This window comes from Podarcis bocagei (genome assembly GCF_964188305.1).
Source record: "Podarcis bocagei genome assembly, chromosome: 12".
In the NCBI taxonomy this organism is placed as follows: Eukaryota; Metazoa; Chordata; class Lepidosauria; order Squamata; family Lacertidae; genus Podarcis; species Podarcis bocagei.
The window spans coordinates 9,093,642-9,112,162 of NC_138137.1; the positions used below are offsets into that span (position 1 = coordinate 9,093,642).

The 18,521-nt window shown below is 42.1% G+C and overlaps 2 protein-coding genes across 16 annotated transcripts in view; one reads left to right on the forward strand and one right to left on the reverse strand.

The window, feature by feature from the left end:
* LRRFIP2 (LRR binding FLII interacting protein 2) overlaps positions 1 to 8,636 on the forward strand; it is a 52,363-nt gene extending 43,727 nt beyond the window's left edge. For all 12 annotated transcript variants that reach the window (XM_081165133.1, XM_081165135.1, XM_081165127.1 and 9 more), the window contains 6 exons: positions 37 to 169; positions 868 to 917; positions 2,350 to 2,470; positions 5,788 to 5,867; positions 6,805 to 6,909; positions 7,763 to 8,636. In XM_081165133.1, coding sequence (XP_081021259.1) covers positions 37 to 169; positions 868 to 917; positions 2,350 to 2,470; positions 5,788 to 5,867; positions 6,805 to 6,909; positions 7,763 to 7,873 — 600 coding nt within the window. In that variant the 3' untranslated portion in view covers positions 7,874 to 8,636. The remainder of the gene's footprint in view (positions 1 to 36; positions 170 to 867; positions 918 to 2,349; positions 2,471 to 5,787; positions 5,868 to 6,804; positions 6,910 to 7,762) is intronic.
* MLH1 (mutL homolog 1) overlaps positions 8,407 to 18,521 on the reverse strand; it is a 33,780-nt gene continuing 23,665 nt past the window's right edge. For 2 of the 4 annotated variants that reach the window (XM_081165123.1, XM_081165124.1), the window contains 7 exons: positions 18,128 to 18,273; positions 16,692 to 16,800; positions 15,504 to 15,567; positions 13,562 to 13,726; positions 12,673 to 12,765; positions 12,171 to 12,284; positions 8,644 to 9,580 (listed from right to left, as the gene is read on the reverse strand). In XM_081165123.1, the coding sequence (XP_081021249.1) occupies positions 9,413 to 9,580; positions 12,171 to 12,284; positions 12,673 to 12,765; positions 13,562 to 13,726; positions 15,504 to 15,567; positions 16,692 to 16,800; positions 18,128 to 18,273 (859 nt within the window). In that variant the 3' untranslated portion in view covers positions 8,644 to 9,412. Of the gene's footprint in view, positions 8,569 to 8,643; positions 9,581 to 12,170; positions 12,285 to 12,672; positions 12,766 to 13,561; positions 13,727 to 15,503; positions 15,568 to 16,691; positions 16,801 to 18,127; positions 18,274 to 18,521 lie in introns of those variants that run through there. The other 2 variants (XR_014001152.1, XR_014001153.1) reach the window with 2 other exon arrangements.

Below are 18,521 nucleotides of genomic sequence, written 5' to 3' on the forward strand. Positions count from 1 at the left end.
TAAGAGAAGCTTACGTTTATCTTGGTTTTTTTCCAGAAGCATGGATTAGTTATCATCCCAGATGGCACTCCAAATGGTGATGTCAACCATGAACCAGTAGTTGGTTCAATAACCGTTGTATCGCAAGAAGCTGCTCAGGTCTTGGAATCCGCAGGAGAAGGACCACTAGGTAAATTTACAGAGAACCACTTTCTTCAGAATGTTGACTTTCATTTTCAATGTGTATAGATAAGAATCGAGTAGCTTAGGCCCCCTCCCACATTTATAAAGAGTTTTACTTGTCTTTGAATAGATGGAACTATTAGTTCTGTGTGAATTACATAGTTGCAGCAGTCTTGGAATCTGTTCAGAGATGATATGGTATTTATAGATGCACTGTATGTACCTATATAGCTTACTAAAACGATAAATAAAGCAGTATCATGTGGAAATGAATGTCAGAATTCAAAATGTGTGCAAAAAGCAACAATTATACTCCATTGAATATTAGTTTAGTGGACATTACAGCACTGTGTGCTAGGGTCTATGTCTTTAAAAAGAGTCATTGCCATACTTTCAGCTATCATGTGAAAAGTACCAAATATGGAATTGTTAGTTTAGTTGCTATTCAATTGTAGTATGTCCAATCCTTCATTCTTGAAAGCAAGTCTCTTAGGTCCAAATAAGTATCATTTAAAAAAAAACTTAATACACAGTTTTACACTATTTGAAGTTCTTCTTACTGACCTTGCTGTTTCTTAATGAAATTTCAAATGAAATTCTGTTCATCCAAGAGAGTTCTTCCTTTTAACCTTTTTTGTTTTGCTAAGCTTCCAATGGAAGGAATTGGAATTGGAATTTTCTAACGGAATTGTTTGCTTCTTTTAGATGTTAGGCTACGAAAGCTAGCGGGAGAAAAGGAAGAGCTATTGTCACAGGTAAAGTCTCTCTCCCCTTCCTGCAACCGAAAAGTGATTGAACGACTCAGACTCAGACTCTTTTCAATTTGGGGAAAGTTATTAAACAGTACCAGGCCCTTGCTGTGCTTGAGCAACACTGCTTGCTACTGAAAAACTTCATGCTTAATGTTTCTTTTGGCCGTGGCTCCGATCTGGTGCAACACTCTGTCACAAGAGACCAGGGCCCTGCGGGACTTGACATCTTTCCGCAGGGCCTGCAAGACAGAGCTGTTCCACCAGGCCTTTGGCCAGGGCACAGCCTGACTCCCTCCCTCGGCAATCTTCACGGAGCTCTGGCCCAATGGTTGCCAGTGGCTTGAATTAATTAATTTTATAATGAATGATTTTAGAGTGTTGTTTGTCCTGTACTTTTGTACTGTTTTATTGTTGTTAGCCGCCCTGAGCCCGGCTTCGGCTGGGGAGGGCGGGATATAAATAAAATTTATTATTATTATTATTATTATTATTATTATTATTATTATTATTATTATTATTATTATTATTGCAGACCTTCAGGGATTCCATGTACTTTCATAGCTTTGCCTCATGCTCCAAAGAATAAATTAATGTTATATTCTTAATGTCATGAGAACTATGTACCCCAAACCCTGAGACTTAAACTAGAAAATATATACTTAAGCAAACAACAACCCTGAAATTATAAGTGCTTGTAGCATTTGTCTGTCACTAGGATTCTCTTTCCACCCCATTGAAAAACTGTCTTGATATTTCCTTGCTGTTGAATGTTGGTCACTTAAGGTCATTCATTGCTACTGGTGGAAACCTGTGATGATATTATTATTTAAAGAAGTCCACTCTTCACACATATCCACAACTAAGTTGCTATTCTCTTGGAATAGCAGTAGCATTCTAATAACCTTGTTGTGACACATAAAGGTAAAGGTACCCCTGACCATTAGGTCCAGTCATGGCCGACTCTGGGGTTGCGGCGCTCATCTCGCTTTTTTGGCTGAGGGAGCCGGCGTACAGCTGCTCTGTCATGTGGCCAGCATGACTAAGCCGCTTCTGGCGAACCAGAGCAGTGCATGGAAACGCTGTTTACCTTCCCGCCGGAGCGGTACCTATTTATCTACTTGCACTTTGATGTGCTTTTGAACTGCTAGGTTGGCAGGAGCAGGGACCGAGCAACCGGAGCTCACTCTGTCACAGGGATTCGATCAAACCGCCAACCTTTTGATCGGCAAGCCCTAGGCTCTGTGGTTTAACCCACAGTGCCACCGACACATACTGTGCAATTATTTTAGGTTAAAAATAGTTACTATGAACTGCTTCTGGAAGCAGTATACGATGACCATAAAAAGAAAAATGGTTGTAAATGCCAGTAATACACCTTATCGAGTATAAATAGACAATATTGAACTACTCACAGAATGCTATATTTTCATTTCAGATTAAAAAAATGAAATTACAGTTGGAGGAAGAACGGCAGAAATCCTCTGGAAATGATGGCACAAATTCTAATTTAACGGGATTGGAAAACGGTTCAGATTTGCAGTTTATTGAAATGCAGAGTATGTATATTTTCATCCTTCAATTCTGTATGGCATTTCTACTTTCAAAGAATGCACATGGTAGGAACATTCATGCCTGAACGTTTTTCTGTTGCCACTTCCCACATAAATAGCAAAATATAAATATATAGAATACAGTAAAATGCAGTAGATGGGAGCATAAGGCGACCTTGGCTTAAATTCCTGGAATTTGTTTGATTAATCTTCTTGCTTAAGCTGCTACACAGATTTTGAGAAAATTAAATGAGAGTAGGAACACTTAGATTGTTTGTAGCATAGTTCAATCCCTGTTTGTCTTTGTGGTTTCTCTGCAGTTACACCTATGGGATCTGCATGTGTGCAGAGCAGCATTTCAGAAACATCTTGAGCAGGGGTAGTCAACCTTTTTATACCTACCGCCCACTAATGCATCTTTCTTGATGGTCAAATTTCCTTACTGCCCACCAGTGCTCGATGGAAGGAGGATTCAATTCAGCTTGTGCCGTAGTACCCCCTACCACCCACCTAGAACCCAGAAACACCCACTAGTGGGCGGTAGGAACCAGGTTGACAACCCCTGGTCTAGAGGTTTCCAGAGCTTGTAGTCCCATGGCTAAAGCAGGGAACCCTGTGTCTCTGCATTGCTCAAGAGTGGGACCAAGAATCTCTGCTCATTGCCCATGAAATTTTTGGATTATTGTTCAACAAAATTTGTACATCACAAAGTGATGTAGTAGACGGAAGCAAAAGGAGAAATATAAACATATCTTGTAGAATAAGATGATTATTCAGTAATGAATTACTGAAGTTGAGACCTGCAAGTTGAATTTCATCTTCCAATGGCTTTAAGTCCATCCTACATCACACATTACATTTTATCTACATGTTTGTAATGTGAAGATTGCAGTTGGTCAAATATGCACACCCTGAACCCACAGAAGGCAGTGAATTTCCTACAATGTGTACACACGGTGTGTGTCATCTTTACATGTCTGCTGCGTATATTGTCATCTGTACCCACTTATTCATATATAGTAGGTACAGCTAAGTCAGTGAAACATGAGACTCTTAATCTTATGGCCGTGGGTTCAAGCTCCACAGGGGGCAAATGATTTCTGTATTGCATGTACAGTGGTGCCTCGCAAGACGAAATTAATTCGTTCCGCAAGTCTCTTCGTCTTGCGTTTTTTTCGTCTTGCGATGCACGGTTTCCCATAGGAATGCATTGAAAATCAATTAATGCGTTCCTAGGGAAACCGCCTTCAGACCAGGTCCGGGGACACTCTGTCCCCGGACCTCTTCTGAAGGCTGGGGGGGGGGGACAAGGGCTTTTCTTCTCACCCCCAGCATTTTAAAAAACCCTGGGACAGCGGAGGACTTCTCCGCTGTCCGGGGCGATTTAAAAGCCCCTGGGAAGGCAGGCAGGGGGGGACAAAGACTTTCGCCCCCCGCCCGCCTTCAGAAGGTGTTCCCACCCCCCCCCGCCCGGCTTCGCAGCAGCGCTACGAAGCCCGGCGGCTGGGGCAGGGGCTCCCGCCCCCCCCCGCTTCGGAGCAGCGTTCCGAAGCGGGGTGGCTGGGGCAGGTGTTCCCGCCCCCCCCCGCCTTCGCAGCAGCGCTACGGGACCCCCAGCTACGGGACACGGGGAGATTTTAAAATGCTGGGGGTCGGCAGCGAACGCTTCGCTCCTGACCCCCAGCATTTTAAAATCTCCCCAGGACACGGGGAGATTTTAAAATGCTGGGGGTCGGCAGCGAACGCTTCGCTCCCGCCCGCCAGCATTTTAAGATCGCCCGGGGCAGGCGGGGGGAAGGCAGGCGGGGGGGGGGAGCAAAGACTTTTGCCCTCCGCCGGCCTTCAGAAGAGGTCCTCTTCTGAAGGCCGGCTGTGGGCGAAAGTCTTTGCTCCCGACCGCCAGCATTTCCCTATGGGCTTTCGTCTTGCGATGCAAGCCCATAGGGAAATTCGTCTTGCGAAGCGCCTCCAAAACAGAAAACCCTTTCGTCTTGCGGGTTTTCCGTCTTGCGAGGCATTCGTCTTGCGGGGTACCACTGTAGTTGGACTAGATGAGCCTCGTACTCCCTTCCAATTCTATGAATTGTTGAATGAAGTAATCTTTGGACCCTAGTGAAATTATACAGTGCTAGGTACTTTTAGTAGATTTGGAGTGTAATCTAGCCATTTGAATTTGAAAATGTTTATTTGTATTCAAAATCATTTTGCCTTATGTTAGGAAACATCCCTTTTCATTTTACAGTGGTACCTCGGGTTGCATACGCTTCAGGTTACAGACTCCGCTAACTCAGAAAGAAAAGAACTTTGCTTCAAGATGAGAACAGAAATCGCGTGGCAGCGGTGCAGCAGCAGTGGGAGGCCCCATTAGCTAAAGTGGTGCTTCAGGTTAAGAACAGTTTCAGATTAAGAACAGACCTCCAGAACGAATTAAGTACTTAACCCGAGGTACCACTGTACTTTAGTGCACACTCCCCACAATGCACTTGGACCTGATATAGTTACCTTAAATGAGATAGGGTTTCAAGAGTGAAGATCTACAGTGGTAGAAAGAAATAGGTTCAGGAGGTTTAACAGAAGACTACAGTTGAGGGAATATTTCATTTAAGAGCTAGTACCAACAAGGGCTCCTTGGGTGGCCTTTAACTACATTTTACTCAGAGCAGACCTATTGAAATTGATGAACACAACTAAGGTGGGTCTACTCTCGGTAAAATTTATTTTACTACCATCCCCATTCATTCTCTCTGAAAGTAGCATCCTTTAGCAGGACTTACAACACATGCTGGATGAGGTATGATTTAGGAAAGAAACTCTCCAGATTAATTTCTGCAAAAGGGTAGCCTGTTACAACTTTTCTCAGATCAGGTCTTAAAGAAGTTGACCCTCAAACTTCCGAAGGACTGCTTATACCCCAACTACAAGCCCTTCAGCAAGCAAGGACAAACCCAGCACCTTAGCAGACATCTAATATTTTAAATACTCTTGATCCTTATGTAAGCAGTTGACTATATTTTCTAATCACCAACCCATCACTACACTCAAAACCAAGCATCCAGGGATGCTGTGTTTTATTTCAATAAAATGATTGGCTAAAACTCTTGAGCTCTTTAGATTTTGAGGGATAAAAACCCATAGGAAATTCACTGCTCAAAAAAGTCTATTTTATGTACTATGTGCTATCCTTTCATCAAATAACAAATTGTACAGGTACGTCCAACATTTCCTATCCTTTTTTAGCCAAACCAGAAAAACAGAATCTTCACTGACATCTGATTTAAATGTTCAGTTGACAGCCATTAAATGCTTAATTTTCTTGTGTCTAGGAGATGCCAACAGACAAATAAGTGAATTCAAGTTTAAGCTTTCAAAAGCTGAACAAGACATAACTACTCTGGAACAAAATGTAGGTACCTTTTTGTTATACGTATTTCCTAAACTTTTATTGATATCACATACATGTGTTATGCTCTTGTATAATAGAGTGCAGAAACTATGTCCTCCACGTCATAATTCAGTAGAGCCAGTGTGGCAAATTATCCTGAGGGCTTCATGCTCCTATAGAGAATCTGTCCCTGAACGTGAGTGTCATCCTTTCAGAGGACCAAAGTTATTTGGTATATAAATTAGTTGGTCGGTGTGAACTTTGCAAGAAAATAGCCACTTGTATTCTAAGCTAACAAAATGAAAACACAGCTATATAGTGCATGTGAAAATTTGTGGGGAACAGGTACACATTTTAAAAATAAGGCTTTTACACCCTTGTAAAAGTGATGTTTTTAATGTTTGGTGCTTTTATATTTGTGGGAAGCTGCTCAGAGTGGTTGGGACAAGCCTCATGGATGGGTGGAGTACAAATAATAAAATTATGATTATAAAAGTGCTTGGTAGAGTTGAGCCTAGTCTCACCGTTCACATAAATTCATTGGTACCCTTTAAGATTCTCGAAGATTCCATTCAGCAAATACTGGCCACATTCAGACAATCATTACCTCACTTCATAAGTTTTATGATCAATACCTTGTGAACAAGCCAAGATATTAAGCTGTTGGCTTAATATTCTGGCATGTTTGACACAATAGGGAGCCATAGTTTAACTGAAGACTTTCCTGCCTTGTTCACTCACATGAAGACGTCAAGCAGGCTTGTTCAAAAGTCGGCTGATGAAGCTGAGACGATTGTTTGAATACAGCAATGTGATTTAGCTGCCTCAAGGAAGGAAGTAAAGGTGACAAGTTTCATGCCCTTTTAGTGCTACATAAAGGAAGGTCACAGATAAAGGGGGCATTCCTTGTATACGGAACATGAGCGAATCATTGCTTTAAACCCGTTTTGTCTTTTAGGTTGTAAGACTTGAAGGACAAGTAGTACGATATAAAACTGCTGCTGAGAATGCAGAAAAAGTAGAAGATGAACTCAAAGCAGAAAAGAGAAAACTTCAGCGAGAGGTAATTGTCTCTTTCACACAGTGTGAAAAAGTTCTAAGAATTTAAATATAGGAAGCAATAACATTTAAAGATGGGGTGAAATTATTTTTATATCAAAGTCTTTAAAATATTCTACCTGTTGAGTCTCTGGAAACGGAAATGGTGAGCACAGAGATTGTCATGTGGGATTTTTTGGACTGTTATATTAATAAAAAAGTTAGCAGTTACTGAGGAACTATATAGAGAGATCAATCTTCTGCTGTTGCAGTATGCTTCCCTATGTTTAAAATCAGAATGCCTTTACTGCATACTCATGTACGATGGCTTGTTAGCAAACAATAGCTAGGGCGTTCTGTGGTGGAAAAAAAATACTAAAGACTGACAATCACAACAGATTACTTTTTTAAACCTGTGTGTGCTCTAATGAATTGAAAAAATGTGTCCCAATGTTAATAGAAAAAGTGGCTGTGCTCCCCTTCCCTTCTTAGAGCTTTCCTCTCTACTGGGGTTTAATCAATCATAGCTTGGAGAAGTGATGAGGCAAATGGAAGGTTCTGCACTTACCTCTATGCCCCTCTTTGCAGTTAAGATATCCTTTCAGGTTCTACATCATTGCTTTAGATCCAGTTTATCCACCTACCTTTCTTTGGATTCAAATTTTGGATTCAAATTTAGTCAAACTGGCAGAGTTTGTAGATGGGTTGTTTTTGAGTAACTACATGGCCTCTGGACCTTCATTGTGTAAACATGTTTTTAAACTGCACCAAAGCTCCACTAAAGTTTTTGTTTTTCGAAACTGCATTGGCTTGATTTAAAATTCTTTAGTCCTCTCAAAACTGTTGCACTTACAAGGTATTGGCTTTTTCCTTTTCAGTTAAGAACAGCATTGGACAGGATAGAAGAGATGGAGATGACCAACAGCCACTTAGTAAAACGGCTGGAGAAAATGAAGGCAAACAGAACTGCACTCCTATCTCAACAGTAGAAAGAAAGTTTAAAAAATTGCACTGCTCCTTGAAAACTTGTCCCTAGCTTGTTTTAATACAGACTTTCTTTGGCACAAACTTTGAACAGAGTTGTTCAATGAGTTTTAGTTTCATAATTAAGTGGCAAATATTTTGTAACAAGTGGATGAAAAAAAAACTTTGAATTTTTATGCGAATGAGTTTTGCAGCTTAATTCTAGAGTCTTCTCGAGCCCAATGCTGTTATTTCACAATTGTGAAATCAAATGTATTCATTGAAACTCTCTTCCACTGCTTTAATAATGCTTGGTGCTTGGAGACAACTGCATGAATTCAAGTGAATGCTGCATTACAAATTAACCAATTATGTGCTGAAGACATCACATGGCACAAGTGCCTTCTATATGGTGCAATGTAGACGTCAATGATTAAGATAACCTTTGGAATCATAACATTTATTTTAAGATACCTTTGGGGGTTCTATGTTTGCTAAACTTTATACATTTTGATGGAAAACACTTTTGTAAAATATTTAAATTTATATAAAATAGAAATGACTGTATAAAATTTGCTTTATTGCATGGGTGATGCACAACCTGAGTTTAGACTTCCTAAAGTACTATTCATAACTACTCTTTATGGTAAGAGTGGTGACTTACGTTTTGCTGTACATTGTAAACCTGGTGTTGGTAGCTGCTCAAGCGTTGAGTGGAACACTGGGTGGGTAGGAGAAATGTGGTGAAGGATATAAACAATAAATGGACAATTTGCTTAACAAAATGAACATTGAATGTGTCTGGGAATGTTTTTACTTTAGTTAGCAACTTTTCATTGTGTTAAGCATTTGCAATGTTAACTTAAAAACAAATGTGTGACACAAACAGCTTCACTACATTATGAAATTGTAACACAGGTTGGCTACCTTACTTTGCAACTGACCGTGGATGTGGCTAACCTTTTTATAAGAGGCTAAGTGTGTTCAATCAACAGTTACAGATTTGCCAAATGTCATGGGCTTGTTACATTGTTCTTGGGCTCACAGATTAATTGACCAGTTTGTTTGCCCAGGATCCTGGAGTCACAGAAACATTCGTCTGCTGTTATCTAGCCCCTATATAGGTAGGTGCTCTGAACATTTCCTGCCCCCTCACCTTGTTTCTTGCATTCAGAAGCAAAGTTGGTAGTTCCTCAAGTTTAATATGGTAACCTCTTCTAGTCCTGGATGACTAGCATTTAAGGATACTGGTGTCATATTTTTATATTTATCCAATCCATCCCCAAATGGACCTACCTAATTCATTATTAGTTCATAAGATAAAGTGAAGAGGGCTCCATACCTTTGTCTACAGAACTCTGAACAGGCTACCTTGTCCACTTTTCAGCCACAGGTGGAAGCTTTGGTATTTGCTAGTCATCCTGTACAAAAGTTGCGTATTCTGGCATCTTGTAAAGCTGAACACTTCCTGGTCTGCAATTTAGTCACTTCTACAATTCTCAGCGATAACAGCACCACTGCAGGAAAAAGCTGTGTAATAGGTACTGATCTATATATGTCTGTGTTCAGCATCTTTCAAACACTTTGTACAAGTCTGGTAAATTAGCAAGCTGCAAAACGCTGCCATCTTCTGTGAAGTTTTTAGGAGGCAAAAGGTATGTCCGAAGAACTTTATAAAGCACATGTTCCACTGTCCATTTCCATGATCTCTTACCAGCTCCAGAGTCTTCAGCCTGTGAAGAAGTTTAAATAAAGCAGTTTGACTAAGGTTTTAGTAAATATCCTTTTAGAGTTCTATGTATTTATTTGTTTCCCTATCTGCTCATTCAGCTTGTGAAATTTATACCAAAAGAAGAAATGGTCAGAGTCATGCACTATTAACATGAGGCTTAATTGTTCTGAAAGGATAATTCATTCTTATGTGCCACCATTCTGGCAACAGATGTTCTGTAAGCTACTTCTGAGCATCATTCTTCCTGATGACACCTATACTTTTCTGTTTGGAACCCTCGCTTGATCATTCTGCTAACGGCAATGACTGTCTCAGTGAAGGAACTCCATCTCCTCGGGTAGCAATTGGCTTATAACAAAGGACGAATATACAGTGGTGCCTCGCAAGACGAAATTAATTCGTTCCGCAAGTCTCTTCGTCTTGCGAGTTTTTCGTCTTGCGATGCACGGTTTCCCATAGGAATGCATTGAAAATCAATTAATGCGTTCCTAGGGAAACCGCCTTCAGACCAGGTCCGGGGACAGTCTGTCCCCGGACCTCTTCTGAAGGCTGGGGGGGGGGGGACAAGGGCTTTTCTTCCCACCCCCAGCATTTTAAAAAACCCCGGGACAGCGGAGGACTTCTCCGCTGTCCAGGCGATCTTAAAATGCTGGCGGGCGGCATTTTAAAATCGCCCCGGACAGCGGAGGACTTCTCCGCTGTCCGGGGCGATTTAAAAGCCCCTGGGAAGGCAGGCAGGGGGGACAAAGACTTTCGCCCCCTGCCCGCCTTCAGAAGGTGTTCCCGCCCCCAGCCCCGCTTCGGAACAGCGTTCCGAAGTGGGGCGGCTGGGGCAGGTGTTCCCGCCCCCCCTCCCCGCTTCGGAACAGCGTTCCGAAGTGGGGCGGCTGGGGCAGATGTTCCCGCCCCCCCTCCCCAACAGCGTTCCGAAGTGGGGCGGCTGGGGCAGCTGTTCCCACCCCCCCTCCCCGCTTCGGAACAGCGTTCCGAAGTGGGGCGGCTGGGGCAGATGTTCCCGCCCCCCCTCCCCGCTTCGGAACAGCGTTCCAAAGTGGGGCGGCTGGGGCAGCTGTTCCCGCCCCCCCCTCCCCGCTTCGGAACAGCGTTCCGAAGTGGGGCGGCTGGGGCAGCTGTTCCCGCCCCCTGCTTCGGAACAGCGTTTTAAAATGCTGGGGGTCGGCAGCGAACGCTTCGCTCCCGACCCCCAGCATTTTAAAATCTCCCCGGGACAGAGAAGTCTCTGCTGTCCCGGGGAGATTTTAAAATGCTGGGGGTCGGCAGCCCCCCAGCATTTTAAAATCTCCCCGGGACACGGGGAGATTTTAAAATGCTCCCGACTTCTCTGCTGTCCCGGGGAGATTTTAAAATGCTGGGGGTCGGCAGCGAACGCTTCGCTCCCGCCCGCCAGCATTTTAAGATCGCCCGGGGCAGGCGGGGGGGGGGGAAGGCAGGCGGGGGGGAGCAAAGACTTTTGCCCCCCGCCGGCCTTCAGAAGAGGTCCTCTTCTGAAGGCCGGCTGTGGGCGAAAGTCTTTGCTCCCGACCGCCAGCATTTCCCTATGGGCTTTCGTCTTGCGATGCAAGCCCATAGGGAAATTCGTCTTGCGAAGCGCCTCCAAAACAGAAAACCCTTTCGTCTTGCGGGTTTTCCGTCTTGCGAGGCATTCGTCTTGCGGGGTACCACTGTAGACTGAAATCTGTGGCATTCACAGTACTTGCTGTCCTTGGGCTTGCCAATCGGAAGGTCGGCAGTTAAAGTCTGTGTGACAGGTTGGGCTCCCATTGCTCTGTTCCAGCTCCTGCTAACCTAGCAGTTTGAAAGCATAGTGGCCCGAGTAAATAAATAGGTACCACTGCAGTGGGAAGGTAAATGGTTTTTCCATGCACTCTGGCACTTGTCACGGTGTCCTGTTGCACCAGAAGCAATTTAGTCAATGCTGGCCACAACCTGAAAAGCTGTCTGCAGACAAGCACCAGCTCCCTCTGCCTAAAGCAAGATATATATGCCACATCCCATAGTCAAGTGTGACTGGACTTAACTGTCCAGGGATCCTTTACCTTTAACTGTCCTTTCTCCACCTCAGAATGCGAGAGCATGACCTGCCACTGTTGTCCCAGGGATTGAGACTCATTTCCCCTAATTTACTCTTGTGATCTTGATAAGGGCAAAGCTCTGCCATGTAAGGATCTTTGCCTATTAGAAATGCTACTTTTATTAACTTGATCCAACCTAAATGATAATGGGGTTTGGTAGCAGCATTTATATCCCTCCATACAAGGTGCCCTCAGAGCTCATAGTGCGCTCCCCAGCATTGGCAGGTAGAGATCCAGCATATTTAAAACATGCACTAATTTATCTATCACCCATATTTTCTAAAATTCCCCCATTGACGGGGAAAGGTGGCTGCCACTAAGGCTGTACTTGTCCCACTCAGTTGGCCTAAAGTACTTTGGTTTCATGAGGGAGGTAGTCCTCTTCAACTCTTTTGCCTGTAGTACTGCCTTCAACTTGCTCTTTCCATTCCCAGCCCTAAATGCAAGATTGCGAAATGTAGTTTTGATACAGGGAAAAATAACAAATGAAGACTGTACCTGTTGAGTAGTAAGATCAGAGTCTTCCATTATATACTGTTTTCTAATGGAGTAGAACATGGCACATTCTTTACTCAAGGTATCAAAACATTCCTTTTCTTCATCCCAGTTTACCTGGAAAAGAAAATGTAACTTCAATAAATACAGCATGCCTACAGCAGTTACATATCCAATTGCAGCTATTTCTACATATGAAAATCTAATGTGAAGTTGGAGGCAAAGATCAGTCACATAGGAGGAAGTTTTCAGCAGCACTCTTGTAGGCAACTAGTATTGGCTCAATTGATCAGGACAGAAAATCTCCTTAATTCAGAACTGTTACTCATTTTTTTTGCAGCTAGTATAAGCACTTGAGTTTCACTTTAGACTGAACAAAAAATGAGTTTGTGAGAAAAAGGAATGTGACTAAGCAAGTACCTAAGACTGACCCAATTGCATTACTCAAAATGAAATAATTCTATGTAAATATGGCTTCACTAATTCATGTTGAATATTGACATACCTCTGTGGCCAAACGAAGGACAAACATAGGCAGCCCTTCCAGTGGAGGGACGTAATTATCTATCAGGAGTGGTAGTCCTGTAAGATTTCCCATCTGTAAATAGAATGTTTCTCCATTATTTTGATGCTTATTCTCCTATGTATACATCAATATTTGGTTCCTAAGCCAAGGACTACAAACATGGCAAAATCTACCTGCTGTCTGCTTGTGACATTTTTTGTATTTCTGTTCTTTGGAACTAGCGTTTTATTTATCTGTATCCTTTACCAAGGTGAAACAAAATTCATACATAAAACAAAAAAGATTTCGGCTCAGCTGGTGTGACATACTACTTTCTGACTTTCTGTTTGGTAATAATAAATTTATTGCTTTCCTGTAGCTTTTGTATCCCCACTCCTCCCCAGTGGCCCAAAACTGCTACTTATATAGTTTCTTTATTTACCGGCAGCATTCAGGTGATTATTACTCAGATGAATAATCAGAGATACGATCAAGTCTTATTTTCTCATGTGCAGCCAATTTGCTACAAGTGAAGACATCTGGAAGAATTTACAGAACAATAGCTCTGTGTTACCTCAGAACTGGGAAACAGTAGTTAAGGGCCTCCAATAAAACTAAGACAATTATCCGACTCTAAGCCACTGTTACCCTAGCATTAAGGCATAGTTTCCTGGTTCAGACATAATAGGAAACTATATTTAACGGAATACTTTTTGGTTTGCATGAAATGAGGAGTGAAGCTGTTGCTTGTAGGTGCATTAGAGTGCTTGTTCATATCTTCTTAAGATCATCTGATAATTCAATCTTGCTCTCTACTCAATGGATTTTGTAAAATGCACAGTACAGCAGGTAACGACTAAACCACCCCAGGATAGAAAAAGGTAGTTACTTCATCAATTTCAAGAGAGAAATAGTCTTTCAGCATGGCACTCTTCTTCGTTAGAAAGTCAACAATGTATTCAGCGAGGCCTTCCTTTGGACCATCATCTTCTGTCCAACCACTTTCATCATTCTCCAAGGCTAGCATAGCTAGATCATAGAGTGGAGCTGGTTCCTACATTTACCAAAAAAACAGCACAAATCATTATCTGTCATTCATGCACCCAACTGACTTTTCCACAAATACATACAGCTTGCGGGATGGAGAAGTATCTGCTTCTTTAAAAGGGCTGTAACCCTATCAAGAGGATGCCACCTCCCATCCATCCAGTCTAGGGAACCACCTACTAACAGTGTTTTATTTTATTTGGATTGAGCTTCAGTTTGTTGGTTCTCATCTAGTCCATTACTGAGGCAAGACAACAGTCCAGCACATCCACTGCCTGCAGATGTAAAGAAGTAGAGTCGTGTGCCATCAGCATATCGCTGACAACATATTCAGCCCACTGACCCCACTCAGCGGTTTCATTGTTAAATAGCGAAGGGGATACAGTGGTGCCCCGCAAGACAAATGTCTCGCAAGAGGGAAAACTCGCTAGACGAAAGAGTTTTCCGTTTTGGAGGTGCTTCGCAAAACAAATTTCCTATGGGCTTGCTTCGCAAGACGACAATGTCTTGCGAGTTCCTGCGGGGTTTTTTTCCTTCCCCCCTTTTTCTAAGCCGCTAATCCGCTTATCAGCTGATCCGATCAGCAGATAAGCCGCTAAAAGCGCTAATCCGCTAATCCGCCAATGGGCTTGCTTCGCAAGACGAAAAAACCGCTAGACGAAGAGAATCACAGAACGGATTCTTTTCGTCTTGCGAGGCACCACTGTAAAATCAAACCATGGGGAACCCTGCAGTGAAGGTTCCATGAGACTCCTCAAGCATCACCCTCTGGACACGTCTACCCAAGCAGGACTGGAACCACAGCAAAGCAGAGCCAACCCCTAATTCAGACAAAGCACTTGGATCTGGTCTGTGACCTTGCCCAAGAACCTTACCCAGGAGATTGGTAACTGGCCAGTAATTACTTAGGTTTTCCAAATACAAGGAGTGGTTTAACCACTGCCCCCTTCAATCAGGCAGGAACCATCCCCTCTTGTATAGAAGCACTGATCAGCTCCCTGGCCCAACCAGTTGTCCCCTCCCTGCTAGCTTTTATCAGCTAAGAGCAGGCAAGAGTCCAAAGCATAAGTGATCAATCCAAGCACCTTGTCCATGTCCTCAAGCCTTACTAACTGAAACTCATCCAATGCAACAGGACTAGACAGTGTTCTGGACACCTTTTGAGTTTCATCTGCTGTAACAGTAAAGTCAAGGTCCTGGCGGATGCAAGTGATTTTATCCTCAAAATGCTTTGTAAACAAAGTCACAGCAAGCTATTTTGGGTTCTGTCACCTCTTTCGGACCAGACTGTAAAAGACCCCACATTACCTGGAAAAGCTCTGCTGGACAGCATATTGAGGATGCAATGGTAGCAGCAAAGTATTGCTGCCTTCACTGCCACTAAGTAGGCTCAATGATGAGCCCTCACCAGTGTTCAGTTGCATTCCATTGGACTTTTCTTTCACTTACATTCAAACCATCTGCCAGCTTGCTTCCTCACAAGGAACCAAGTGGGCTGTACCAAGTGGGAGAGGGCACTCAGGGGCAATCGTGTCAACAGCCCGAGCCATTCAATTTAGTTTTTTCCATTGGCTAATCAAAATAATTTTGTTGCCCCATGATAATCTTTGAAATCAATGGCAGCTAAAATGTTTTGGTGTAAAATAAGGACTATATTAGGGCTCTGGATGCACCACAAACCTCCCTGCACCACCACCAGATATTGGGTAGGATTGCTCTACCCAATATCTGCTCTGTATCTTAGTAAGTTATATATAAGATAGATAACTTGAGTGTATACTTACTGACAATCTTAAAACGCCGAAGTTTCCAAAGTCATAGATAAGGATCTGATAGAACATTTCTTGACTTTGAGAAAGGAAAAACAAAGAGTTTGCTATTTGCTCATGGTCCACTCTGTAATACTGTCAATGAATAGGAAGCCTTAATATGGAATTCCAATGGCAACTAAAATCTATGGGTTTTAGCTACGAGTGGGAAGTATGTCTTTTTCTAGAGCACAGCAGTTATGATAAAATATCCAGCATTGTTTAATAAAACAGATAAGCTTCCCAGTAGTGGAAGAGATGCAGGGGGAAGGGCTGTAGCTCAGTGGCAGAGCAGCTGCTTCTCATACAGAAGATCTCAGGTTAAATCCCTGGCATCTCCAGGCAGGAGCTGGGAAAGATTGAAAGTCTGGTGAGCTGCCACTCAATGCAGGCAATACTGAACTAGATGTAGCAATGACTCTGTAGACGGCAGCTTCCTATGTAATCTAATATTAATTAAAGGGCAAGAACACATCACTGACTATAATCCTTGTGAAACTTAAGAACATTACAAGTATTAATGAAGGGGAGCTGGTATAAGAAGCAATATACCTATAAGTAATCATAAAAGGCAAACACAATTAGGTTACAAATAAGGTTAGAAAGTTTATCACTTTAAAAACTGCCATTCCCATTTCCATTTCTAAAACTCAGAGCAGTTCAAAATATACATTATCAAGTCATCTTACTGTCTCTTAGGTCAGCAGATGCAATGACCCCAAACTACAGGGTGAGGCCAACTTAACCCAGCTGCACCCACAGCTCCCTTTGACATCAACCACTCTTTGGTCTTCTAGGAACAGATTCCACTCATATTACCCTCTCTGTTTTCTACCTCCTATATATATAGTTTATCTCTCTCCAGCCTTTCTGGGAGGTTCATCAACGCTTTTTCCTCTAATGACTAGAATCCAGACAATATCTTCAGGGTCCTAATGACCTATGATTTCACTCACTCTTCCTCCCCAGCTGCGCAGCTCCGCAGTCCATGTGTTCCTGTTATTTGGGGCAGTGACCCAAAAGTACTAAAAAGTTAAAAACTACAGCATAGCCCACACCACTCCATTTGGAAATGTACTCACTGATGATTATTTTCTTCCTATCTCAAGCTACTGGATACTATTTCTCTTGACTAAAACAATATATTTAACTTTGTTCTGGTACCTGAGTTTTGTGGTACTGAGCAGATACAGTTTTGTCTGATACTGCACCAATGCCCACTGAGGGTTAACACATCCAACAAAGGAATGATCACGTATCATCTCTTGAAGATCTGAAATAATCCAAATCACTTGTGTTTAGTACAATACAGAAGAATATCCTTCCCTTTAAGAACTCAACTATTCAATTTACTAAAATACTTAAAGCATCATGGACTTCAAATATCAACTCTTATTCAATTTCATATAACCCAATTGGAGCCTAATACTTTTTACTCAGAAAAAAATGCATTTTGGAAAGAGGTTCAATCGCTGCCCATGCTGTTCTTACAAGTTGCATGTACTTTCCTTCTGTGAAATTCCTTGGAATATGCTTCCTCCAGCAAACCTACATGCTCCCGTGTGCACTAATTTTCAAGTGCTAGAAATTAGTAGTTTCCTCCAATAAATATTTTGGCAATTTACAAAGCAGTTATATCAGACCTCTTTTGGAATTCAAGCCAATATAGTCCAAAGTACTCCAGATAGTTAACATAGTTACTGTGAGTATTGAACTTGCTACTACTCTGCCAAGAATCTTAAGAAGCCCATTCCACAAACCAGGAATTGGCTTTCAAGCAGTTTGTAAGATTGTTTAAATCCAAAAACTTCATTTTAACCAATGTATTTATCCATTTATGCTTTCTTTAAAACTCAGTAGCCTCCAACCAGCTGAGCTGGCAAATGAGAACACTGGGTGCCAGTCCATTTTTTTCCAGACCTAGCTGCCAGACTATCGGTAGCCTAGTGGTGTTAACTACCTGTATCCAGGTACTAAAATAAAGGAAAGAGTATACTGGAACCATAGTACTTCCACTTCCTAATACAACTATTAATTAATTTAATGCCTGTTAAACTTCAGCTGCTTCTATTACAGAAGAATTTTGCTCTGAACAATACAAGCAGCAGCTGAAAGGAAGCCACCCACATAAAGAATTTGCAAGCTATTTTGTTTCCTTCAAAATAAATATTTACGGGACCTGAGAGCAGAATTCTGCTCCATTCTTCTGAACTGCTTACATAATGGGTCATGAGCAGCTGCCAACAGTGTTCTCAATCAATGCCTACTTCATGAGTGACTATTTCCAAAACAGTATCAACAAATTGCAGCAGCCTAGTCTCCATGTCCAACTCTGACCCTTTCTGTGCTGTTCAGAATTTTTTCCCCTTAACCCTACATCTCTAGCTAAAGTATATAAAGCTTTGATTTTCCAAGCTGATTTTTTAGCAGAGTATTAGCCTTGAGTGCAATTTAATACTTCATAGTATAGTAAAAATAAAAAATAAAGAGCATTCCTGTTATGGGAGATAGTTTTTATAAATCCTGTAATGCAAGTTATGCTATCTTAGTGGGTCTAAATTTGCACATGAAACACAACGGTAATAGCAGATCATGCATACTTGCATGTGCCCGATTGCTGATTTCCTCTTGAAGGGTTGCTATGCTAGTTAGGTTCACAATTCTCCTTCTTGGAACGCAGGCAGCAGTCATTTCCTGTTTTTGCTGTTCTTCCATTTCCACATCACATTTTGTTCGCTGCCTCTTTCTGGAATATGAAAAGGAAATGCATTTTGTTCTATTTGACGTGTATACAAGTCAAAGCAGAGTGCTGTGATTAACTCTGGAGTAATTAAACAGGTATTTGGTTAAGTAGATTCAAAAATACATTTCACACTCAATAGCTACATTTACCAGAAAATCTGCCCAAGTCTTATGTAGCCAAACTATACCAGCAAAATTTGGCCACAGGCAGAAATAGATGCTAGTCTATTTCTAGATCCAGTCTTAATCTGC